This window comes from Anguilla anguilla, chromosome 13 (assembly GCF_013347855.1).
Source record: "Anguilla anguilla isolate fAngAng1 chromosome 13, fAngAng1.pri, whole genome shotgun sequence".
NCBI classification, from domain to species: Eukaryota; Metazoa; Chordata; class Actinopteri; order Anguilliformes; family Anguillidae; genus Anguilla; species Anguilla anguilla.
This window is the reverse complement of record NC_049213.1, coordinates 37787585-37814578: the sequence shown is the minus strand read 5'-3', so window position 1 is coordinate 37814578 and position 26994 is coordinate 37787585. Positions and strand designations below refer to the sequence as shown.

At 45.6% G+C, this 26994-nt stretch overlaps 1 protein-coding gene across 2 annotated transcripts in view; it reads right to left on the bottom strand.

The window, feature by feature from the left end:
• Positions 1–26994, bottom strand: part of LOC118211895 (metabotropic glutamate receptor 4-like) — a 234557-nt gene that overhangs the window by 50723 nt on the left and 156840 nt on the right. For both annotated transcript variants that reach the window (XM_035389459.1, XM_035389458.1), the window contains exons 7-8: positions 13553–13753; positions 877–1013 (exon numbers count right to left, since the gene is read on the bottom strand). In XM_035389459.1, the coding sequence (XP_035245350.1) occupies positions 877–1013; positions 13553–13753 (338 nt within the window). The remainder of the gene's footprint in view (positions 1–876; positions 1014–13552; positions 13754–26994) is intronic.

Below are 26994 nucleotides of genomic sequence, written 5' to 3'. Positions count from 1 at the left end.
ACATAAAAAATGTTATACTTTTACCAGTGAATGTTCAGATGCTACTGCTGTAACATAATTACCAGTAAGGGTGATGAGAGTTCATCACGTCATTTGACCTCGACTGACATCGTCTATGATGCCACTACGTCATGCTGTTACGTCGTGTGTTACGTCATGTGCTATGACAGTGCTATGTCAATCTTATGTGGAAGGGTTCAAGTAAGGTGTTACCAAGAAAAGTTATATCATTACTGATAATGAATAATGAATTAGTTCCTCTGCCCCCTCAGAAACCGCTCAAATTATGCTCAAGATCTGATCTCCTTGGCAAGAACAGGAGAATGTACTTTGGAGAAACATGAACTTTATCATTACATACACAGCTGGGCTAATTTATAGCAGAGAAAGAGGATGTATGCAGTCAGTGACATAAATTGCATTCATAATTGCATTCTTCTCTGTGTGAATAAAATCCATATTCATGTAAAAATAACAGGAATGGTATAGAGCAATTTATCAAACAAGGACATATACATAACTTGCACAGAGGTTAGAAGCAACTAATTAGGCCTTTTGTGAAATTAACAAAAAGTCCAAAGACTGCAATTAGGAATTTATAATTTACATTATTTGGATAAAAGCGCTATATAAATGAAGTCCATTTACCATTTACATTACCTGTCATCTGGGGAAGCTTGTTCCATAAATAAACGTGGTACATGTGTAGGAGTCAGTGAAACAGTACATCAGCGGCAAAGTTTGTTGTAAAAGCCTGCGCAACCTCCACCATATTAAAAAAAAGGTTAACTTTAACAAAAAAATAAAGGGAAAAAAAATCTGTCACATTCAATTAATTTTTTGTCCACAAAAATGGATGCAAGTTAAAAGCCTTACATTCAGAGAGAGGCGGTCTGCCCAGTGGCCAATGATCCTGTATTCGGTCGAGCCGTTTCTGATCTGGTACTGGTAGATCACGTAGCGGCCCGGCGCGTCGCCGTTTTCGTTGAAGAGCACCGGGTGTCCGGCGATTCCTGCGGGAGGAAGAGAAAAAAGGGGAACGATAATTAGCGCTGATCCATCGCATCCCACGTAATTACAGTTCTCGCGCAACGTTAGCAGGTGGCGGTGTAGCATAATGGTTGGGGTCAGAGGTCAAAACCAGAGGCTGCAGGTTCAAATCCCAGGTGTGGCACTGCTGCGGCGCTCTTGAGCAAAAGGTACTTAACCTGGACCGCTTCAGTATCTATCCAGCTGTATAAATGATTAGGATGTAAAAATATAACTTGCTCTGGATAAGACTGTCTGCTAAATGCCTTAAACGCTCAAAGGGAACATAAAGACAATAAAAAATGATCACTGTTGTCGTTTTTTTAAAGTAAAAATGTATCATTTACAATTCCTGTCATGTTGTTGGTTGTTACGACAAATGTTTTAGCACGGTTTTATTTATTTATCTATTTATTTTTCAGCCAGTGAATCAAAAGTAACCGCGCGTTACATTTTACAGAAATACACAGTGTCAGTTTTTTCTGCAGAGGTTGTGTTAACATCTTTTCACTTAGAAAATCAACAAACTGTGCACATAGACCAAGGGCACCCAAACTTTAGTATATCTCTGCATACACATTCAGTTCTACTACCACCCAGTGCAATAGCACCATATGCTGTTCTAACACTTTACAATATGCTCAGGGAATGGTGTGCAGTGAATACCACACTGATATCTCAGAACATGAGGACAATCTAACACACAAATAATATCAGGTTTGTAACAAAACCCTACATGTTTAGGGTGCTTATTTTATATGTTGAAAACTGTGACAATCCAAATATTCAGACCATCCCTATGTAACCTTTAAAAGCTTTAACAGTAGCCAACCCTTGTACCTGAGGGCTATTCAGTTAAAGTATTTTTTAAAGTGTAAAAATAAGCTTTTTCTTTTTTTTAAAGTTTGTTTGTACCTATAACAGTACACACACACAATGATAAAACTTGTGTTTATTTAAGGCTCATGAAACTACTGAGGAAGTACTGAGAGACTCATAAACACCTGTTTATATTGTGCCTATAAAATTTTAATTAAGGCGGAAGCTGCAGCGTGATTCTTATTCTGCGAGGAATCTCTCTGACCTGGCAGCTCCATGGGATGAGACTGGCCGACTGAACAAGCTGCTTTCAGAGCAGGTATAAAATGTTAATAAAAGAATAGGCACGAATGTCAGGTGTAAAAGTACAGATGCATGTCCAAACACAATAACTAGCCTATATTTATTATGAACATCTCAGCCCTGGCACACTTCAGTTGTTCTCAATTGTCTTTTTCCGGCTTTTATAGTTTCATTTCAGTTTTTTTTTTTTTTTCTCTTTCAAATCCATCTACAACTACTTGCGTAAAACTGTTGCAGCAGCCTAGAGACAAGTCAACGTTGGTGAGCCAGGTCAGAGCACCATCTATCTATCTATCACAAGACCCCCGGGAACCACGTGGAATGGTCTGAATCCATCCGCTAACTGCTAAAACAGCCGCATATGTATTCAAAGGCACGGCTGTAGCGTCATATCTGGGCGCTACATAGCCGGCGCAGTCCCTTCGACGTTTCCCCCCCCCCCCCCCCCCACACCGCCCGCCGCCCATCAATCTGTTGCACTTTAAGCCGACGGCATCTGTAAATACACAGAAAGAGAGACGTTCAGAGATCATTTTTTCCTCTTTGTACCAGACTCCCACAATCCATCAGAGACTTCCTGTCAGATCAAAGGGAGCGTAAATCCTAGATTATCAGCGGTGGAGGACTACCTTCGGCAAATACCAGGGCCTTTTTGATTTCTCTCCGGGACGGGCGAAGGCCTTAATCTCCATCTCGATGAGTCAGCAGAGAAGGCCTCACTACACCGGCGGAATCTGCAAACGCATAAACGCCACCGTCTGATGACAAAGCAGCCGGGGGCCGTTGACGTAGGAAAGGAACGGAACGGAAGAGGAGGATTATGATTAAGAAGAGGCCCCACTTTTTTTTTTAAATACAAAGCAACTACTGTTCTCTTCTCCTGCCCAGGAGATAGAACCGACCAAGGAACAAGGGGGGGGGGGTTTACAGTCTTCCTTTCTTTCTTTCAAAAAAAAAATGTGATTACTCATTCTAATTTCATGTTACGTGTAAAGTCATCAGACCCGGGTTCTGGCGTGAGGATTCTGGGACTGCGTCTCACAGGAGGACGGGGATTGGTGGGCCCCTTGTGGGTCCGTCCGACGCCGCTGCTCGTTACTAAGACGTTAACGGGAGGGGAAAATGGGTTGTGACAGCCCCGCTAAACCCAGGGTCCGCTGGTCCTGCTCGGGATCCCCTCCAATTTCACAGCGCTCGGTTCCGCTTGCTTTACCGATACACTGCCGCTCCCGAGGACCTCGCTCCCTCTAAGAAACTGACAAATGAGAAAATGGGAGGGGAATTATCTCTGAGGCAGAGCTTCCTCTCCGCCGCCCCCCCTCCCCTCAAACCCCCCCCCACCCCTCCTCGCCCCCCCTTACACTGTGTGCCAATTTGGGGACCTGCGAGTCCCCCCACCCCTCCCCCCCTTACTCCGTGTGCCATTTTGGGGACCTGTGAGCGCCCCCCCCACACCCCCACCCCCCCACCCCCCTGCACATTCCTTCCTCCGACTCATCTCAGTATGAGCCCAACTTGCAGGCTGTGGTGCGATAAGAACTGCTGTCCCTCAAGGGAGCCCTCAGGGAGCCTCACACAGGGGCCCCTCCACCACGGGCCAACGCATCCCTGAACAACTACAGCACAGGGGCACCTGTCAATCACCCCCTCCCACCCCTTACCCCCCCCCCCCCCCCCCACCCCATGGAAGTCTCCCAAGACACAGGTAAAAAAAAAAAAGTAATATACACAGGAGTCAAACTGGGTATTTTCAAGCAGTGGAATTGGGTATATTGTCCTATAAGTGTAAATCCACTTTGAACAGCTAGCTAAAACGCATTACCTTTACCTGGCTAAATTAATTCCAAAATCAATTAACTTACAGTGTCTTCAGAGCTTAGCAACCAAAAGAAGATATCATTCCAACAGCGAGAGAGAGAGTAGAACATGATGGGCTGTGGTCCAGCCTTCCAGAGCAGTTTCCAGAGAGGCTTGGGAAGATTTGCAGCCGTTCGGGGAGGTGAAGCTGCTTCGGGCTGCGCTCGCAGACTAGCACGTGCTCTCCTCAAAGGAACCCAAACGGTAACTTCCACTTCCTGGGCTTGCAGAGATGAGTCAGAGAAAGAAACTCTCATCTTCAGTTTTAACCTTTTAAAAAGTGTGGCTTTTTTTTTTTTTTTTTTTTGGAATGTTTTTCAAAATGCTAAGCGTGTGTTCTAGAACTCCGTTGCTTTCAATCACCAGCAGTGATTGTGACATCAGCAATAGAATGTTCAGTTAAGGACATTCAGATCACATATTTGTGACCTCACACCTTAAAGGTTCAATAGGTGTTAACAAGAGGACTTGTATGTGCCTGATTGATCAATCGGGGGAGGTGGGGTGAGGGCCGTTGGAAAATAATGAGACGCGGACAGCTGCCGACTGAACCCTGCCTAACCCTGGACAACACAACCGCCAATTACACATCACCCTGTGGGACTACTTACACAAGTTGCTCATGCTGGTAGACAAAAGCCGTGTTTCCACCGCAGGAACTTTACCCCGGAACTAGAACTAGGAACCTTTTGAGGAACTCAGTGCGTTTCCACCGCAGGAACTAGGGTCTAAATTTAGTTCCGGTGCTTTATTTTACCCCCAAAAAAGTTCCTGCTCGGGAACAAAAGTACAGGAACCTTTTGGGTGGAGCTTGCAGCGCTGAACATTTCTGATTGGTCAAGTACTTGCAGCATTTTTTTGTGTTTATTTTCAACTTCCATGTTTAAAAATATGCAGCCGCAAACCAATTTATTTTCATAATAACTTCAAATCAAACTTGTATGTTATGCGGCGCAGTAGCCTAGTTTTGGTTATAGCCTGCCAACGTCTTGGAATTATAACGTGTGCTCTTCTGTTCTTTTCTTGCTTTAGTATTTGTTTTATAAAATGCTAAGCATTCGTGCTGGGACAGCATATTACGTACCAAAACATTCAAAAGGATTAATTCGGTTGCTGAATATTTTCTTCCGGATTTTCTTTGTTAGCCCGTTGTAATTGACTCAAAACGTTTGATACAGTTATGTGAGGTATGCGGTAGTTCTGCGTAATTCACATTGGTGATACAGTAAAAGCAAACTGGAAATCACCTTCCGCACTTTTTGTCAGGGTAAAATAACAGGTTAATTCTAGTAATCATCCCTTTAGCTTTTTCAGACTGCCGTAATTTTACTCTGCCATTCTTCAATTCCACAAAAAGACCAGGAAGACTATGGACTAATTTATGGTGCATGGTTCGCATCTGGAGGGCACACTTCGCTGCTCGGCTAGCAGTAACTTCGAAGGAAAGCAAACGGTGGCTGTACCACTACTAATTTTCACGCAAGTCCGAGTTTTCATTCTATTCTTGTCATTTTGCGATTAGCCTATATGGAATTGACGATGAGAAAGTAATCAAACAGCAAATTGTTTACAACGTGTGCATGTTTTCTGCTGTTGTTGCCAGTTATACATATAAATGTGAATGCATTCTGTCGCTTCGGATGTCAAGACATGAAAGCGAATGTTCGCATACAAACATAATGAATGTGTTTGAGAGGATATATAAAACAGTTACAATCTGACTATTGGCCTGTTACATCCTGTTTGTTGCATAACAACGGTCCAAGTTCAACTACCAATGACAATTCCAGGTGATTAAATCGATAAAAAAAATAAATACAAAAGTAACCATATATAATCATTGTTGGTAAACCGTTGTATATAAGTGGAATAAACCCCTCCGGGCTGTCCCGGTTATTAGAAAATAATGTGGTGGTAGTATGGGGTTACAGAAGAAATCATAGGACAGATGGACCGACGACAATGTCGCTTTTTCATACGTCAGTGGGCTAATTTGCCTAATCTTCGCGGGACTTTAGACCGCGGTGGAAACGCAGACAACCATGGGCTGAAGGAACCTTTTAGTTCCTTGAAAAGTAGTTCCTGGGACTAAAGTTCCCTTTTGGTGGAAACGCGGCTAAAGTTGGTCCTGCTATCTCGGCCGGTTCCTACATGCTGGTCACCAGCATTCACCAGCATAACCGTCTTTGCTGATCTAGGCTGTTTTTTTTTTATTATCTTTATTTTCCAGCATAGTAAATGCATTTACAAAACAGTAAATGGAAAGTATTGACTTCTGATGAAATGGGGTTCTAACAATGTTAAAATATGAACTAATACTTGGTGAGATTACATGCTGTAGAAATGTACATTATTAAAAGCTGCTGGTCATACAGTTAAGGACTAGAATGCTCTCCCTCTAAAACATATAATTAAATATATGATGTTGCATTTCAAATATATTCTTAATGCATTTTATTATCCATTAATTCTTTTTAAAATGATTATATAGCATAACATTACTGTCAAACATGCAGATGACATTCCAATTTGTAATGTATTTTGAATGCAGGCAACATCAAGACCTCATGTCACTGACATCAGAACAAAACAATGAGGGTGGGAGGCAAGGAGGTAACAGCTCACAGCTGGTTATGTTTAAAACCCAGGACATGTGCGCCTGCATAGGGAGCTACAGCAAAGATGTAGGCGATGATGAGAAATTAAATGTAACAGAGGGAACTACAGCTGCCACACAGGAATTGATGGCAGATGAAATAGAACTGCCTCTGTTTTTTTCTCTCTTTTTTTGACCATGGAATTTCTGTTTGAACCTTTCAGACACCTAGTCTTGTACCATCAAAACACAGATACATAAGCTCTCTCTCTCTTTCTTCCCCCCTCTCCTCTCTCTCTCTCTCTCTCTCTCTCGCTCCCCCCTCTCTCTACCTCGCTCGCTCCCCCCCTCTCTCGCCCCATTCAATCATTTGTTGAATGAGGACACATTTTAATTGATTTCCGGATTCTTTTGTCAGTCTGCGACATCTCTGACAGCTCGTGGCTGTTCTCCTAGGATGTTATGACGCTCCGTTGTCATACTGCATTAGAGTGAAATGCATTCAACGTTTGCCTCGCTCGCTCTGTCATTAGGCCTTCGTAGGTAACTGGGGGCGTGCCGACTTCACAATAGTTGTGTTCAAAAACGCACTTATTTCTGGCCTGTAATTGTGGGGATGCATTGAGAATTTTTCAAATGTCTTTTAAGTTTGTCTGTTAGTCACGAAGACGCTAGGTTTGTAGCCTAACTGCTGACGCAAGAATGCTCATCTGAATTTGTTTCATCTCGATGGTTAAAGGCCTACCGTGCAGGATTTCTCAGCCTTTCTCTTTACAATCAAAGAAGTCTTCTCCTCAATCTTCAACACTGCCCACTTACCCCGATTACCCTACCTAGCGTAGCTAGCTGGCTAGCTAGAGGTGACATTAGTACCTTGAAATAAGTGCCTGTGAGCAACAATAACAAGGCTGATATAATTATAGCTTAACTAACTCCATTATGTCGAAAGTAATAGGTTTTATCGTTGATCCTTTAAATTCGAACATTTCAGACCCTCGTGAAAGTCCTTATTGTTGCCAGCTTCACACTGCCAGTAACGTTACTTACAGGTCTAACCTAAAACAAGCCAACATGCTTTTAATCCCCTTGGCGAACTTCAGCTGACGCCACCAAGTAAGTCCAAGGCTAACTCTAGTTCTTGAACAAGCCCTGCCACCTTGTCTTTTTGCTTTGCTGTTCCTGGACTTCTTTGCTAGCTAGCTCAGCAGCCACACCCACCCCTCCCGCACACAGAAAACAGTGCCATACCCAGAAATGTCCCAGACACATTTGTTAGAATAACAAATACAGGCAAAGGTGCACAAATTTGGTGAAAGCCCTGGTTGAGAAGGTGGGGCCCTAGGGGAGAAGGTGGAGCCCTAGGGGAGAAGGCGGGGCCCTGGGTGAAAAGGCGGGGCCCTGAGTGAGAAGGTAGGGCTCTGGGTGAGAAGGCGGGGCCCTGGGGGAGAAGGTGGGGCCCTGGGTGAGAAGGTGGGGCCCTGGGTGAGAAGGCGGGGCCCTGGGCACAGTGTCTGATCTGCCCATTGGGAGGTCCAGCTCTGCCTTGGATCCTTCTGTTCTGCTGTCTGACACTAATCTACAGTTTCTATCCCCTCTTTTAGTAGTGCAAAGAGTTAAGGCAAATATGTATTAAGGCAAATCAAATAACACCCTCTATGCGATAAGAAATTAAATGAATATCTGAATAAATTTAGGCTAATCACATGTGACACACATGTGAGATAATCCTACCCATTGAGGAACTGTGAAGCTACTTTGCTCTCACCTACAGTACAAAAGGGGGAAAAGTTATTTATTCTTTGCGAAAAAAAAAAATGTGTCTCTGCAACTTGCCTGTGAAAACACTTTTCTCCGCTTGTTCTGAAACACTGCCCACGCATGAAGCAAATATTGACACCTGCATGAATCAAATTGTACACTAGCTAGTAAGCTTGCTTAAATCAAAACCAGGTTAATTCAATGAAATTAAATAAATTTATCTCGCCATAGTGTTGGGCTGACATACTAAATCAAATGTCGTTTCAGAAACATTTCCCTCCTCCAACTGAGCTCACTGAGTTGAGATGAAGATGGTGCAGTTTAAAGGTCCCAGATTATACGTTCACATCAACAAAAATAAGCACAGGTATATCTTACATGTAAAGGGGGTGGGGTTCCAATTCCGATCCTGAAGGGTGGATTTTTGTGATTTCCTCTCTATCAGCAGCCATCTTAGGCCTTGGGAACGAGGAGCGCAGACCTTTTTACTGGATCAATGACTTAAATGAAGCACTCAAGTGCGGGGACACGTTAAAAACCAGCAGACGCAGCGGCCCTCCGAGATTTTAGATTGACGTAAGGGGGATCCCTCAGAGGTGTGGAAATCGACCCAGAGCACTCGAAAAGCCCGGATTTCGGCAAAGCAGAGGGGATGAACTTCCGCAAGTACTTCTCTCTGTCGAGCACTGCTGTGGTATATCAGAGACTTCCACACCATAGGAGCTATTCCTGGCTCCAGATTTCCCAGGATGCCGCAGTGAGATGGCCTGTGTATACGCTGATTAATATGCAATCCTGCCTATACAGTAACTACTTCCTCTTTCATTTTCTTTTTTTAAAAATGTATTTATTTTAATGTTTGGCCCTGAGCAGAGATCCCAGGCGAGCAACCTCCAGCTTTTTTTTCGCATAACTATCCGTTTATGGAGGCGGCTTCCGACAGATCGGGGGGGGGGGGGCGTGGTGACACCCCATAACACCGTTCCGGACCGGCGCGTATTAATCATTAAGTACAGAAATTAGGCCTCGGCGCTGATCTCCCGCCATGTTCAAACATTTCTCAGACTCATCATTATCCGCCCCCCCGCAGGTCTCCATATCCCCCCCATCCAGAGGAACGCTCGCAACCCCTTCTCACTCCCCCCTCTCCACCTCCGGCTACGTTCTCCTGTATTCACATCCATAACTGACAGGATCACATCATCCACATTAATGCATAAAAAAAAGAAAAAAAAAAGTATAAATCACTGAATTTGCACTCTTCGCAGTGCTGGTCTTTTGTGTCTTTATTCTCTTGGCCTTGTGGGCCTGTAGCTGTTCTCCAGCTGAGTGCTCGCTGAAACACGGCTGGGCAAGAGTCTCCTGTGATGAGAAATATTTAGGCCAGTCAGCTGGCACTGACCCCCCCCCCCCACCCATCCCCACACCCCCACACCCCCGCAGTACAACGTTACCATATCGTCTCGAGTCAAATAACCCATTCTATCCCTCCCACCAGGATCACACCGTTGTAACTCAGGGATTGCAGCCTCTTACACTACTCCGTAAAGGGCCATGGTGGAGGAGCAGCGTTAAAAACAGCAACCTTATGCGGTCCTTTTCTGGAATCGTGTACCTCTCAGTTTCGAGACTCCCAGCTACTCACAGGCTACTCACAGGGAATTCACAAGCTACTTACAGGCTAATAACAGGCTACACACAAGCTACTTACTGTACAGGCTAACAACAAGCTACTCACTGGCTACTCACAGGCTACTAACAGGGTACGCACAGGAAATTCACAAGCTACTCACAGGCTAATAACAGGCTACTCATAGGCTACTCACAGGCTACTGAAAAGCTACTCACAGGCTAATAACAAGCTACTCACAAGCTATTCACAGGATAGTCAGAGGCTAGTAATAAGGCTAATAATAGGTTACTCACAAGTAACTTATTGTACAGGCTAATGACACGCTACTCAAAGTCTACTCACAGGCTACGAACAGGCTAACTATGGGCCATTCCCTTCTCTCACAGCCAGAAGAAACCTTTGGATTCCCAAAGCCTCATGCACAGTACGATGCAAGTTCCAGAATTACAGCACATAACCGCACGTTTGTGTCCGTCTCTACATAGCAATCACCCAATCAGGGACACGATCAGTAGAGATACAGGGCGGAGCTTATGCTGTCCTAATGTGCGATGCATCCTCATCTACTGTCATACTGACAAAAAACAAAAAAAGAGACAAAAAATACTGTTTGATAATGCCTGGAACGCAATGTTTTCCCCAGATTCCCCAGATGACTGTGCATCTTTAATGCAGCGAGAACCTACAGCAATGGCAATTACAGCACAGTCAAAAACCCACAGAAATATATAGGGCACAACTGAAAAGCAGACAGATCAAGATTTTCTCAGGGTAAGAGCTACAGTAGAGTTGCGTAGCTCTCAGTGGAAGCGAGAGGGCGAATGCGTCCTCTCTTCCGCAGGCTAACGGCAATTGCCTGGAGAATAAAGCACGGTTCAAACGCCCTGCTGTGTGATACACCAAGGAGATAACCCAGGGATGCGAAGGCTCGCCTCGTAACCAAGAAGAACTCGCGTTTGGCCACAGAAGAAAGAGAGAGAGAGAGAGAGAGAGAGAGAGAGCGAGAGAGAGAGAGAGAGGGAGGGAGAGAGAGAGAGAGAGAGAGAGAGAGAGAGAGAGAGAAAGAGAGAGCCGTAGGCACAAGCGCCGAAAATATGGACCCTCTCCGAAAACAGAACCGCTTCCCGCTCGGCAGACACCGCACGTCAACCAGACCCGAAGAACCGGCAACGAGAGAGAGAGAGAGAGAGAGAGAGGGAGGGAGAGGGAGAGGGAGAGAGAGAGAGTGAGAGAGAGAGAGAGAGAGAGAGGGAGGGAGAGGGAGAGAGAGAGAGAGAGATAGAGAGAGAGAGAGAGAGAGAGAGAGAGGGATGCTGTTGTACTCTCGAGTGGGGGTACTTACGCTGCAGTGCATTTCCAGCTGTATAAATGGATAGTAATACAGAAATGCACTATTGCTAAATGCCAGCGATGTAATGTTACCCCTCACAATTTGAATTCCAGCAATAAATATCCAGCTATATAGATGGATATCATGCAAAAAAAAATTATAAGATGCTTAAGTCACTCGCGTGGATAAAAGGTGCATGCTGAATGAGGTAATGTAGCTCCCATTACATTACGTTCATTTAAATGCTAATTATATCACAGAGTAATAAAGCTGAACCTCGTCAGCGGGTATCACCTGCGGTGCACTCCACAACGAGGCTCGGTAAATCTCGCAGTTCTGGCGGCTCGCTTGACCCTTCCAGGTCTACAAGACGACGCGTAAAACCGCAGACCCTCTCCGAATGTAAAAGCCACGCCCAGTTCGCTGAACTGAGCCAAGTGGGGGAAAATAGCATCGAAAATCATTTTTTAAGAATTAATCTGCGCGGGGGTCGAGTTTGACAAGGAGCGAGTTCCCCTGGAAATGGAAATAGTCCGTTAACCATCAGCGAGGAAGATTCTGATCTGTCTGGTCTAATTTTTCCACAGCATCAAAGCCATTTATTTTTTTCTTCCCCTGTTTAATCAAACGAAACTCCTTCTGATGTTTATCAAGAGTCTGCTGCTCACATTGATTAACCGTACGAATGAAGAACAAAATGGCTGTTTGACTGTCTTCATCAGGGACATGGATCAGGCCTGGGGAGGGGGGGGGGGGGGGGGGCGAGACGGGACGGGACGGGGGGGGATAGATGATACCCCCATAGGAAACTCTCAGCAGGTACTGCACGAAAAGGCGCGCTTACGGAGTGGACAAAAGTCTAAGAGTGTGGTGCAGGATTTTCTGTGAGAAGCCATGTTATGTCAGTATGCTTCCTTATCACGGCAGGCTGGCTAGTTTCACGTTCTAAAAACAGACGGGTTTGCCTGTAGCGCTAATTGCTCTCATGCCGGTTACCCCAATGCCCCTGGATCTTCCTGGCGGTTTTTCCTCTAAATCCTCTAAACGTGCAATTAAATCCAATTAAATTATTGATACATGATTTTTTTTTAATTTTAAAAAAAAAATTTCCGCCCCGTTCGTCCGATTATATTCTTCGGGCTGCGTTCACGAGCACCGTCATCCGTGCTAATTTGGGAGCGGGTGCACAGGCACACGCCGTCCTCCGGAGCACGTTGCACCAGACGGCGCCTGATTGGACTCCGTGGTGAGTGGGCTCATCGCGCGGCGTTTGCGTTTACGATTGCACACCGCACCTCAGGGCCCTGATTCAGCAGCAGAGATGGCTGCTGTTTTGGGAGCGGACCGTTCTGCTGAAACCGTGCCACCCTAGTTCTAGATATTCGGCACTTCCAGGCTGAAAGCCACAGTCAGGGTAGCATCTGGATTCACCATCAGAAGGATGTTGTCGCAACAAAGAAATAAAAAAAAAAAAATTTTTACACCATACTATTCGTTTGGACTTCTCGCATTCGTACGCGCGACAAATTGACCATGCATATACAGCGAGTCCTAATTCTTTCACGAGCATTATAATTTGACAAATTGGCTCTTTAGTGCAGGTTCCAGACCAGCCTCTTTGTTTACCCCAGGGTGCACTATTTCAGACACACTCGACACTCTTTTGGCAGATGCCTCCTCAGAGCACATTAGAGGGTTGCTTAATGTGTAGCCGCTTGTTACATCCTGTTCAGTGTCTTCCGTTTTCTGCGAGACTACCGCTGCTAATGTATCTTATTCAGTGAAGAAGAAAAAAAGGAAGATATGAAATTTATGAAATTCCGCCTACCTGTCTAAGGTTGTACACGTCACATCCTGCAAGTCGTTGCTCTACTATGGTGTGTGAGTGTGTGTGTGTGTGTGTGTATACACGTGAGTCTGTCTGTGTGTGGATGTGTTTGATTGATTGTGAGTGTGTGTGTGTGTGTGTGCATGTACGTGTGTGTGTGCGTTTGTGTTTGCGTGCATGTGTGTGTCTGTATGAGCGTGGGCGTGCACATTTGCATGTGTGTGTATGTGCGTGTGCACATGTGCATGTGTGTGTGCGCACACATGTGCATGTGTTTGTGTGTGCATGTAAGTGTGCATGTCCGTGTGTGTGTGTGTGTGTAAGTGTGCATGTGCATGTATGTGCATGTATTTGTGTGTGCGTGTGCGTGTGTGTGTGAAACGGAGAGGGAGAGCTGACCTGAGAACTTGGTACTGCGGATGAACCGGAGCAGGGCGGTGCCGTTGATGGGGTCCATCTTGGGGCAGAGCCCCACGTGCCCCGGGCACAGCTCCTTGTGCATGCGGTGCAGGGCGTGGGCCATGGCGTACACCGCGTCGATCACAAACTGCACCTTCCCCTCCTGCTCGTACGACGAGTCCTTCCCGATCCGCTCGTGGTCTAAAAAGGAGAGCGGAAAGAAATGACATCACACCATTTCACTTTATAAGTATCTTGAAATAACCAAACTTATATAACAAACTTTGTTATATACACTAAATCCCTGATTCATTTGGACACAGAAACCACACACCAAATAAATGTCTAGATAAAACAATCTAATCAAATATTGTCACTGGGTTAGCTTATGTGGTAGCAACATCCCCAGAGGCCATTTTGAAAATGGAGAAAGGACCAACTGTCAACTTGGCAAATAAAAGCAGGATTCTGTAGCCATCAGCAAGTGGCTACTGGCAACTATAAACAGGAGGAAGAGGCCATGAAGCTCAATTCACAAAGACAAATTGAGCCTGCATGGCGCAGAGTTTGTCCGCAAATGCCTTGTTTCCAGAGGTGGTCAATCCAGGTTCAGAAAGTAAAAGTCCTCCCTACTGTTTTGTTCCAAATCGGCAAAATTCTTCAGCCATGAGGTGGAAATAATCAGTGAAATCAGCTGGCTGAGTTCATGGGTGGAAGAATCGTGGCGGGACTTTTACTTTCAGACCCCTGGGCCTTCCACCGCCTCTGCTTGTTTCTGACGTATTCAGAGAGCAGGGAAACAGGTTGCATGCACAATACCATAAAAAGAGACAGGCTCTCGTTAGCCATTTCTTTAGCATAGCTTCCTTCCTGACCTGGTGAATTAACCCACCCCACCCCCAAAATCCCCCCCACCCCCACCGCCTCACCACCCCCCCCAACCCCCCCACCACCCACCCAACCCCCCCTAACCACCCCCCCCCCCCCCCCCCCCCCCCCCCCCCCCCCCCCCCCCCCCGTTTTGAGCGTAATGCTAACAGCAGTGATCATGTGTTAAGTGCTGCATTTCGATGACGGGTTCGACGGGTTCGACGGGTTCTCGCAGCCGCGAATGCACCGGGGCCCCGTACCCAGGCCGCATGTGTGTGTAGCAGAAGCACTTCTGAGACCTGCTAACGTGCGCAATCTGTGAAATGGATTTTAAAAATTAAAAAAAAAAAAAATCCATGCAAAAGGCTCCCCTGCTGATTTCCCCCGGGGGCGGCGGCCATGTTTCCATTCAGCTCTTCTGGCCGTTTAACTCTGCCCCGTTGTCTTCATGTGACAGCAAATCAAAATTTATAAACTGTCTGAAAAGCATTTTTATCAGCAGAGAGGAGAGATCGCATTACCCTCGGAGGATAAGAAAGAGAGCGAGAGAGAGAGAGAGAGGGGGAGAGAGAGAGAGAGAGAGAGAGAGAGGGAGAGAGAAAGAGAGCTTTAATTCCCTCCCCCGTGCTCGCTGGCCTAAAATTAACAGATCAGGCTTCTTTCCCTGTGATAGGAGTCGTTTAAATGTAAGTATTTACAGAATAAGTCTTGACAGCTCAATGTTTATAATCAAACTGTGTCACAGTGTGCGCTTGTGTGTGTGTGGCAGCGTGAATGTGTATGTGCGTGTGTGATACCTTATATAAATGAACATTTCATAAGTCAGAAGTTGCATAACACACCTGATTTACACATTCACACACAGGTGCACATCAGTTTCCTTGCGTATTTGCATATTTGATTTTCTTCTTTTTCCGCCTACGAAAATAAGACCATGCAAACTAAAGGCTTGCATTGCAAGTTCCTCGTGCAACTCTCTCTTTTACCAGCGAGCAGCCGATCGCCGGGCCATTAAACGAACTCGGATCGCTCTTTTCCCCCGATATCTATTTCCCGGGAACGTCTGCGAACGGAGGGAGGGAAGCGAGAACAGTGACCACCGGGAGAGGGCGGCGAGAAGACAGGAGCCCTAATTCCTCGGGACTGATGTAATCGCTCACGACAACAGGCGCATGTTAATCACCGCGGAGGTCGTGCTAACGGTTGGCTAAAAACACGTCGATCACCGTGCGAGTTTTCAATTAACGCAACACGTCGGCGATTAGGAGCCGTACGTCGGGAAGCCAGGCCGGGGAGAGAGAGCGAGTTCTCTCCTGCGGGTTACCGTTCGTTCCCGTTCTTTGGGTTTTTAAATGCAGTTTGCAGAGTGTTAACTCGCGAACTGGCAGGCGAGCAGAGATCACGAGAAATGTGATATAAGCAGATGCGTGTGAAAATGGCTGTAATGTGATTACAAAAAAAAAATGTGTGCATCACACTGTTTCCATTTATAAGTATCTTGAAATAAACTTTGTTTTTTTTGTTTTTCTTTGTTACATACAGTAAATCCCTGATTCATTTGGACATAAAAAGTGCACACCACATGAATATCCGGATAAAAAAATCTAATCAAATACTGTCATTGGGTTAGCTTATGGCAAAGCAGCATCCCCAGGGGCCATTTTGAAAACAGTTTCACAGGTTAAGATGTCATACGGAGAAAGGACCAACTGTCAACTTGGCGGAAAAAAAAACTGAATTCTGTAGCCATCAGCAGTTGGCTATTGGCAACTATAAACAGACTGTGACTGGTCTTGAATTATGTATGCAGGTAAAAATTATACACAAGCATCTGAACCAAGTCAAAAAGTATGTATGGACATCGAGGGGTGTAGGGATGGGATCATTTAAAGTATGGATACTTGTGAAGGTGAGAAGGTTTTTTTTTTTCTTGTTTTTTTTTTAAACTGAAGATTTCTGTGACAAACATGGATTTTCCATGCCAACATGTCCAGTTGCAGATTCCTGATAAAATCATCACAGGAACCTCTTGCAGCCAAATTGAACAGCGTTTCATTTCATCCCAGAATGCATCTGAAGCAACCTGAAGTAGCAGAGATCAATCCAGGTGATAATCCTGTTTTCACTCCTTTAGAATTTCAACAAGGTGCATCAGTAAGGCATCAGTAAAGTATAACACACTAGCTTTTTTTCAAATGTTTACTATTTCTCACATTTTATTTTATTTTTATATTTTATTTATGTTATAACCCATTAGCTTTTTTCAGAAGATTATTATTTTTCATATTTTTTATTTTTTATGTCATGCTATGCTATGTAAGCAAGACAAGGAGGGTGTGAAATAAGATATAAAAAAAGGATAAGGCCTTTTATAATACAGCAGTCAGCGAACTGTGTTCTCCTTAAGTAGCCGGCACCTTATTAATTACAGAATCCTTTGTTTGGATTTGTTTCTCGCCTTAAGAAATCGCAGAGGGAATGGTAGGGAAACCAAAATAAATGGATTTCAATTTCCTGTTTGACATTCCGAGTATATCTACATTCTACCCCTCACCGCAAAGCACTTGTTCCATCAAAGAAAGGAAAAATCCATATCTCTGACAATCCCCTGCATCTTAAAAAATAAATAAATAAATAAAAAACAGAATCAAACGAGCAGGTCATGGCTCTGCAACAACGCGTGGCAGGTGCACCAATTGGACACACAAATACTATGGATCTGATTTAATCAGCTATATAAGAGAGGGAGGAGAGCGGAGAGAGAGAGGGAGGGATAGGTGGAGGGAAAGAGAGGAGAGAGGGAAAGGAGGAGAGGGAAGGAGAGAGGGAGAAAGAGTGAGAGGGAGGGAGAGAGGGAGAGGGAGAGCGAGGGATGGGGGAGAGAGAGAGCGAGGGAGGGAGGGATGTGGGGGAGGGACAGAGAAAGAGAGAGAGGGATGAATAGGAGGAGAGGGAGGGAGAGAGAGAGGGGGCAGAGAAAGAGGGAGGGAGAGAGAGAGGAAGGGGGCACACAGCTCCCCTCATGTAACCCAAAATCACAGAGCACCCCCACACGCCCCCCCCCCCCCCACACCCCTGTGCCCCGCTGTAATATGGCTGTGATTAGACAGCATTTGAAAGGCGTTCCTCTTCTCTCTGCACACCAGACGAGCGGACTGTGACAGAGAAAGGAGGCTATGGCCTCTCCACCCTGCCACTGCTCGTCTGTGGCCAGAGAACACCCAGTCAGAAATCTGCACGTCTAGAGGGGAGGTGGGGGAATTTCGGTGGAGAGACGTTTTGTCATAAACGGTCTAAGTTCATTGTGATGTAGCTCAGATTTGACTGGGATACAGCCTGGCTACGTCCTAGTTGTCTAGAAAACTTTTATAGTTTTCCGACATTTCACTGACTTTTCACCACAAATAATGTTCACCGTGGAGGGAAATCAATGCCTCTCGGCTGTAGGGCATTGTAATGGTTTCATAAACAGACTGCTCTTTTCCCTATTTTGACAAATAAAGAGAAGAAAATGCTCTTATAAATACCAGACACGTGCCAGAGAAAATAGCTATGGAAAGTGTATCATGACGATGAGCGAACAGGACTCTGTAGTTTCAGGTTCAGTCCCCGGTGGGGCACTGCCATTATACCCTCGAGCAAAGTTACTTAACCTGAACTCTTATGGTAAATATCCAGCTGTATACAAAGAATAATCTGTGTAAGGGACGGAGTGTAGCACAGTGGGTAAGGAACTAGACTTGTAACCGAAAGGTCGCAGGTTCGATTCCCGGGTAAGGACACTGCCGTTGTACCCTTGAGCAAGGTACTTAACCTGCATTGCTTCAGTATATATCCAGCTGTATAAATGGATACAATGTAAAATGCTATGTAAAAAGTTGTGTAAGTCGCTCTGAATAAGAGCGTCTGCTAAATGCCTGTAATGTAATGTAATGTAAAATTGCTTTGGGATAATCTGCTAGACGCCTAAAGCACGTATGCTGAAATCTAGGCCTTGAATCCAAATTCGGCCCTGGTTTTCTTTTCTCCCAGGTGATGAACTGAACAAATTAGCGCTACTGATTGGCCAGACTGTCTTCACACCTGACTCCCAGGAAAGGGAGGGTGGAAAACCAGCAAGGGACCTCGGGGACCGTGATTTGATTAACGGGTGCTTAAAAATCAGCAAATGCAACTATAGTAACATACAGAGGTTCTCATAACCTGGTCCCAGGCATAAGTGCTGCACTGTGTTACTTAATTTGTGTGTTTTATTATCGTAATAAACTGATATTATTTATTCATTTTCAGGCAGCGGTGCTGACTACGAGATATACTGGCAGGTTACCCTCGTAGCCTCGTAGCCCTAATGGTCGTGAGGTAGCGTGCGGGCGGAGTCCTCTTGATTCATTGGAGGAGCTCGAGCGCCATGGCGACGTGACACTGACCCCGCTGTAAGTCAGGCGGCCGACCGGGCTGAACGCCGAAGCCGCGCGACTGTAACTCTGTTTAGCGGGCGGGCGGGCGGGCTTTGGCGGGAAGACGGCGACAGTGCGGCCTACCCGTAGATCATCCGCCGCAGAATTACGCAGCCGGAGAATTATGTCCAGCAAAGAAAACATCTTTCATTTCTCTGCGCCCGAGCAGCTCTGTGTGCTGGCCGTGAGGCCCTCGTACCCGGCAGGGGGTCGTGTGGGATACACTGCCCCCTGCAGGGCCTGTTTAGCAGCGACCTGGATTCACATGTTTATCCTCAACCACGGCCCTGTCTGAAACAGCTTACCGGCCTCCTGTTGAGTGTGCCACTTGCATCCTCAATAGTAGGCAAGCAAGCCGTTTCTGACAGGAAATGGCCTTCCCCAACAGTTTGGGGAAGGCCCTTTCCTGTTCCAGCATGACAGTGCCCCCGGGCACACAGCAAAGTCCATATAAAAATGGTTTTGTCAAGAACAGTGAGGAAGAATTTGATTGCCATGCACAGAGACCTGATCGTAACCCCATCTAACACCTTTGGAGTCAATTGGAATGCCAACTGCGAGCCAGGCCTAATCGCCCAATCAGTGCCCGACCTCACTAATGCTCTTCTGGCTGAATGGAAGCAACTCCGTGCAGCAATGCTCCAACATCTAGTATAAAGCCTTCCCAGAAGAGGGGAGGTTGTTATTGCAGCAAAGGGTGGACCAACATATTAACACCAATAATTTTGGATGAGATGTCAGGCATCTACATACATTTGACCATGCAGTGTATTTCAGACAAGGACAAATCCTAACAATTGAATACTGGCCAATATACAAGGCACATTGCACCAAGCCAGTATAACCACCCTGTACGTGCAGTTAAGCTATTTTGGTCAACATTTTGATTACTCATTACCCTCCACTAATTTTTGTTTTGTCATCCTTTGTTTTACCTTCACCATTGTGGCTGTTTATCTATTTAAACGGAGACCGTTGTAAGGATGTTGCGTACATAATTGGCCTCGTAAAACGCACACACATTCAAACAGAGATATCAGAAGAAGATCTGCGGGCTTGATTATTAGTATCTCCGTTAAGTGGGTATCGCAGACGCCCTTGTTGCAATTGGTGCAGTCGGGCATGCTGCTTGACGTGATGCAAACAATTTTCCGCAAATAGTTTCTGTCATTTCAATCTGATAGAGCCGCCGGCTCACCTGAATACTAATATGGAGATATTCTTTTAATGCAGTCATGAGCAGTACCCCTTTTGGATGCAGAATATGCTGCAATATACTGTAACGTCGACTTTAATGTGGACTTTATAGAAAGTAGGACAATAAACATTTTACAACAGTGTCATATATTTTAATATCTGAAAGCCACACTAATTTGTGTATTTGCCCATATATTATGAAGTGCTGCGATGTCTTGAAAATGCATTATATTTTCATATATTAAGTATATAGTCAATTTTCCTTTTTTTCCCCACTCACTCTTTCTGCCATGAATGAGGAATAGCCATTCTTCATTTGAAAATGTATTCCTTTTTATTTAAATTGGGTAACAGACACGCCACTGCACGTGTGTCGAAGCCCCCCAGGGAACGTATGACATCACAATGAGGTGGCCTGCTGAGCTTCACACTCTCAGTCGTGCTTATCGTACATCACACACTCACCATCCAGGGCCTGCTTACTGCAAAGTGTGCGATTACATACACACATCTGAGCACACAGCATTTTACACACACACACACACACACATCCAGTACACATATGCACACCCTCACACAAACACTTATATTTATCACAGACCCACGCATGCACACACACATATATATCACACACACACGCACACACATGCACACAGACACACACACACATACTGTACACACATGCACACCCTCATACACACACACAAACACTTAAATTTATCACACACACCTATATCACACAGACACACTTTTATATCACACGCACATGCATGCACGTACACAAACACACACACACACAAGTTAAGAAGAGTTAGTGTGACCCTTTCTCTTGTAGTTTGCTCTCCTAGTGGTGCTTCCTGCCACGTCACAGAAACGGATGAAAGTAAGTGTCCCCTTATCAGGGCGGGAGCATCAGCACTGTCAGAGGACCATCACAGGGGTCTGGGAGGGATGATCAGGCAAAAAGGGACGGGGAGAGACGACTGTGTGTGTGTGTGTGTGTGTGGTGGGGGGGGGGGGTGCTGGGGGGCCAGGGGGCCGGAGGACTCTGTTGTATGGGGATGCTTCACACACAGAATAAAGGTGGATGTAATCTGGCGTGTGATAGAGCTCTCGCTGTCTGCTGTCGGGTTGCTCTCCCTGCACACGCGCCGCGGTGAATAAACATTCCGTTTGACACGTTCACCGCCTGGTGCCTCAGCTTGGGAGTCTGACTTTCACTGAGTCTTGGAAAGCACTTCACACACACACACACACTCGCACACACACAGGCATGCGGACACGCACACACACAGGCACGCATATACACACGCACACACACAGGCGCGCACACACACACACACACACACGCATCATACCCTCAATTTCTCCCTCCACAGCCGTCAGCTGGAAGGTAATAATCACGCACAGACGACCAGAGGAGATTTACAGGCCTTTTATAGGTAAAGAATCACACACACACACACACGCGCACACACACACACACGGCCAGCACAAGAGTACTGAAGAGCGAGGAGGTAAAATTAGTCATCTTCACAGCTTCATGTCACATTAACTTTAGCACCGAGAGCGCTATTTCTCAGCTCCTAAAAATTCAATTTCGGCGCGCGCGCGCGAGTGTGCGTGTGCGTGAGAGAGAGAGAGCCGCCACGGCCGGAGAGAGTTCCGCGGGCGCGCGTTTCCTCGCCAAACCGCCGGCGTTTTCGTCGCGCGCGTGAAGCTGTCTGTTCGTTCCCCATTTTCCCGCCACATTTAGGAGGAACTTCGCACCTCTAAATTCGCCTCGGTTCTGCAGAAACGGCGTCCACGCCAAGCAAGCCCTCACGAGGGCGCTTCCTCCATTCAGATTCTACGTTTTGGAAATCGTACGAACGGCAGCGTAACGATTTGGGGGCGCGTAGTTTTCAAGCGCGCGCCGCTCGACGGGGAAACCGCCCCCAAGCGCGAGCCACGGAGACTTTTTACGGCGTTCGTTAGAAGCGAGCGTTCCCCAGGTGACAGTTAGCGAATATAGCCGCGGGCTTTATGTGCGCTCCTTCATTAGGACTGATGGGCTGGATGGCGGAGGAGACGCCCAGTATATAATTATTGATTTACAGTCCGGGGGAGGAGATTCACCGTCACCACTGCGCAGCGCGGCGCTGTAATAAACCCTCTCCACCGCCGTACTTTCCTTTCAGATTAAACACGTTCTGGTGTTAGACGTGCCGTACATGCACACACGCACACACACGCATGCACACACGCACATACACACGCACACACACATGCATGGACACACATGCACGCTCGCACACACATGCCCATGCAGGCACGCTCGCACACACACACCCACACCCACGCAGGCACGCATGCATGCGCACATGCGCACACACACACACACACAGTTGCTAGTACTCTTCAGCCCTCTACTTGAAACAGGGTGGCTTCTAATTGCATAGTTTTATAACACACTTTCTCAACAGCTGCCATTCATGCACAAACCAGGGAACCAACAGTTCTTCCATCTCGGTTGTCATTTTGTTCTTTTTCATGGAATATGCTACAGGTGGGCGGAGTCACAAATGCCACATGAAACATCCGGAGAGGGAACATGCCCATGACTCCGTCCCCATGGTGATTTTTCTGTCTGACTAAGAACCTTGATGTCAAGGACAGACAGTTGTCATAACGATGGCTTCATCGCTCAGTCGTTAGCAGATGGGAGGTCTGGAGCCTTATGAATAAAGCCACAGTGCGTGAAAATGCTCCCCTTAGCACAGGGAAGTTGTACGAATGGTAGAAATTTAGTCCTCCTACATGCAAGAATAAGAGATATGGATAAATATCATCAGACCTTAAAAGTGCCTAATGCATATTTAAGCTTTTGAGTGTAGCCAGAACAGCTGAATAGCATGGGTATACAGAGTGAGGTATACCGTTTCTGAAAGAAAAGATGTGCTGTTGTTACTGAATGATGAAAGAAGAGATGTGCCTTTGTTATTGGATGATAAAAAATAATAAACATTTTATTTATACAGCACTTTTCACGCAACATAGCTTCCGAGCACTTTCTAGCTTTCTTTGAAGACTTGCCAGAACGACAAGACCGACATTATGTTACATTTTACCATTTAATCGAGGCTCTTACCTAAGGCGGTTTACACAGATTTATATTTATAAATGTATAATATATATATATATATTTGTCAATGTATAATCCACTTATACAGCTGGGTGTTTTACTGAAGGAGTTCAGCGTAAGTTCTTGGCTCAAAGGTAAAATCAGCAGCACCTCAGGGGTGAATCAAAACCCACAGCCTTTAAGTTACAAACCCCACTCCTCTAACCACTACACTACAGTGCCACCCAGTATATACACACTGCACAGTGAGACAGTGGGCCTGTCTTTCACTGAAAGAACAGCCATTCAGTTGTCAGTGGACAATGCATAATTCATTTTTTAAAAAACCCTCTTGATTTTGAAGGAATTTGTGTGTGTATGTGGGCGTGTGCAGTGGATGATGCAAAATTAATAAACAATTTAAAAAACCATCTTGATTGTGAAAGTATTTTGTGTGTGTGTGTGTGCGTGTGTGTGAGTGACAAATCTTGTCATGATATTTGCTTTCGCCACCCAAAGCCAGAAAATCTGCTTTCCCAGCAGAACTGAGAGTGATTGTAAATCTACATTAGCTGGGTGTGAGGAATATGCAGAGGTGCAGCAGGATTCTGAGCTGCCCCATTCTGTCAGTAGTAGAGTCACAACACAAATCATTATGACCTTTACAGCATCTCTCATAGAGAACTTTCATTGATTTTCTAACCAGCTTGAGGGATGTACAACAAAAGTGATGATGATAATGATGACAATGACGACAAAGATGATAACTATTATTATTATGATGATGATGATGATGATTATTATTATCATCATTATTATTATGATTATTATTATGATTATTATTATTATTATTATTATTATTATTGAGTTCTGAGGAGGAGATGCTTCTCTTCTCAAAGCTTTTCTTGATAAACCTTGAAGTACAGATTTCATCATGGCCTGTTTTTACACACGTGTACTTAAGTCCTCTGTCAACAAGAGGTCCAAGGCCTTCTAGTCAAGCCAAGCGTCAAACAAATTACCCCTATTCCACCTTCCCAAACATCTACATTGATGAAGTAATCACCACTAATGTAATTACTGCTCATTAATCACAGATGATGACTGACAGCAATGTTTACAAGCGACACTCACATGCCAATTACTTGTGACTGGTGGAAATGTGATGGTAATTTGAAATGTACAGGGGATTATATTAACCAGTGGGAAACGCTCACATTAAAAATGAGAGCAGTTATGCAACATTTAATTTGCCCACAAACAGTTGCATAAATGAACAGCATCAATAATAAAATAGCTTGCGGCAGAGTTATATTCAAAACATAAATGAATTGAAAGTGGTGAATGCCATATAGACATTTCAAATGAAAATTCTAGGTTCTCTGTTAACTCCGTTAACAACTGACATATTCAAATTTAATCACAATCTCCTCTGTCGTTGATTGGCAACACCTGGTGAAAACATGCCCATATGAAGACTGACACATCTTTCTGCGTAGACTCGCAACTGCCCCGCTCAGATCTACACTTTTCAACTCAATTGTGATGGGTGATGGGTTTTCCTTGAAGAACAAACGAAATGTGTACAACATGACTGTCAGTCCTATCTGTTGATTCGACAAGTTATGACAAATATTCTATGGTTCGAGTTTATCCACGTTTTCCAGTGGAATGTTTGCACTCAATGAGCCACTCGGTTGTATAATTAAGACACTTGATGGTGCCTTTCACGTGCCTACAGGGACCCCTGGAGGACAACACTTGAAATACAAGTTAAAATCCCTGCAGGTATTGGGATATCTATGTTATGAATAGAGAAAACCAGTGAGGACCTATTTATAACATTTTCTTTCGTAAAACTTTTAGCGAAGAGTGTTTTTGTCATAAAAACTTTCAAACAGATTCTTGGAAGTAATTCTCAGAAGCTACACATATGGCCCCTGGTTGTTGTGAATGTTTTTTTGAGTGAACATATCGACAATCACTGGAGATGGGTCTCCAGAATGCATTAATGGGTGCGATGGCAAAGAAGACAGATGGGATGTGTTCTGTCTGTGGAGTTTCATTTTGAAAAAAATAAAAAATTCTGAAAATATTTGAAATCAGATTAATTATTTTAACGTGATCCAGGCTAGTTGTTCACCTGTCATATAGTGGATTTGAGTGAACAAACCTTAACTAACCACATGTGAGTATTTTTTCTCTTTCCCTCCAATGCTGGAGTCTCAGTGACACAATTCGAATACTGCTTTTTTTTTTTTTTTTTTTTACCTGTATGCGATAGTAATCTGAACACCCCTGTTCACAAATGTGATATCAACTCCCCCCCCCCCCCCCCCGCCCCCGCCCCATCTGAAATTTCTGTCCCCACAACATCTGTGATTGTGCAACCCCCCCCCCCCCCCCGACCCCCCCCCCAGTCTGCATTGGCAATCTGATGTCCCACATCAAACTCCGGCTCTGGACTGAAGTCCTCTGCTAAGACCTACAGACCTGCGCTTCCTCTTAAGAAATCGTTTAGTTCCTCTTGTGCTCTGCATGAAAATGTGTATTTCCTCACGCGCAGGAAGCATCCCCTAAATATAGAAGCGTCGCTGTTCAAATAAACACGATGTTACTGCATTAATTTACATAATTTCCATTAATAAGTATTCCCCTGAACAGAAAACACAAGGGGAGCTTTTTTTAAAAAAATTTATTAGAGCCATCGTAAGTATATTTGTCCCCATTTCATTCAAAAAATCTCCCTGCATAAACGGCCCACCTCTTCAAATAATAACACACATTTCAGAGATGTATCTTTTAGGAAGCATAATCAAAATAAATAATAATAAAATGGCAATTTGAATGAAATTAATATTAAAATATATTAAAATATTATGTATACAGGTACAGTGGGTAGCACTGTTGCCTCACAGCAAGAAGGTCCTGGGTTCGAATCCCAGCCTGGGCCTTTGTGTGGAGTTTTCTTGTTCTCCTCGTGTCTGTGTGGGATACTCCGGTTTTCCCCCACAGTCCAAAGACATGCGTCCCTAACCCTCCCTGCCCCTCCCTACCCCTCCCTGCCCGTCTCTGCCTGTCCCTGCCCATCCCATCCCTGCCCATCTCTGCCTGTCTTGTCCCTGCCCATCTCTGCCTGTCCCTGCCCATCCCGTCCCTGCCCATCTCTGCCTGTCCTGTCCCTGCCCGTCTCTGCCTGTCCCTGCCCGTCCCATCCCTGCCCATCTCTGCCTGTCTTGTCCCTGCCCGTCTCTGCCTGTCCCTGCCCGTCCCGTCCCTACCTGTCCCTCTCCGTCCCGTCCCTACCTGTCCCTCTCCGTCCCTGCCCGTCCCATCCCTGCCTGTCTCTCCCCATCCCTGCCCGTCCCTCCCCATCCCTGCCCGTCCCATCCCTCCCCATCCCTGCCCATCCCATTCCTCCCCATCCTTGCCCGTCCCATCCCTAACTGACCCTCCCCATCCCTGCTCGTCCCATCCCTGCCCGTCCCTCCCCATCCCTACCCGTCCCTCCCCGTCCCTGCCCATCTCTGCCCGTCCCATTCCTCCCCATCATTGCCCGTCCCATCCCTACCGTCCCTCCCCATCCCTGCCCGTCTCTCTCCACAGCTGGACGTGGCTCAGTCACGCTCCCTCAAACACTCGTCAGAGCGCTCGTCTCTTCTGTCAGGTCTGTGCCCAGCAAACCCCTAGCGTCTGCGTGTGTAGTCCCCGATACTGTGTATCATCATCATCATCATAACCCTCTTTAACCTTGGAGAGCAGGTTCAATCCCCCGAGAGCAAGACTGAATAATAGCCTTTACTGATGCTTGACTG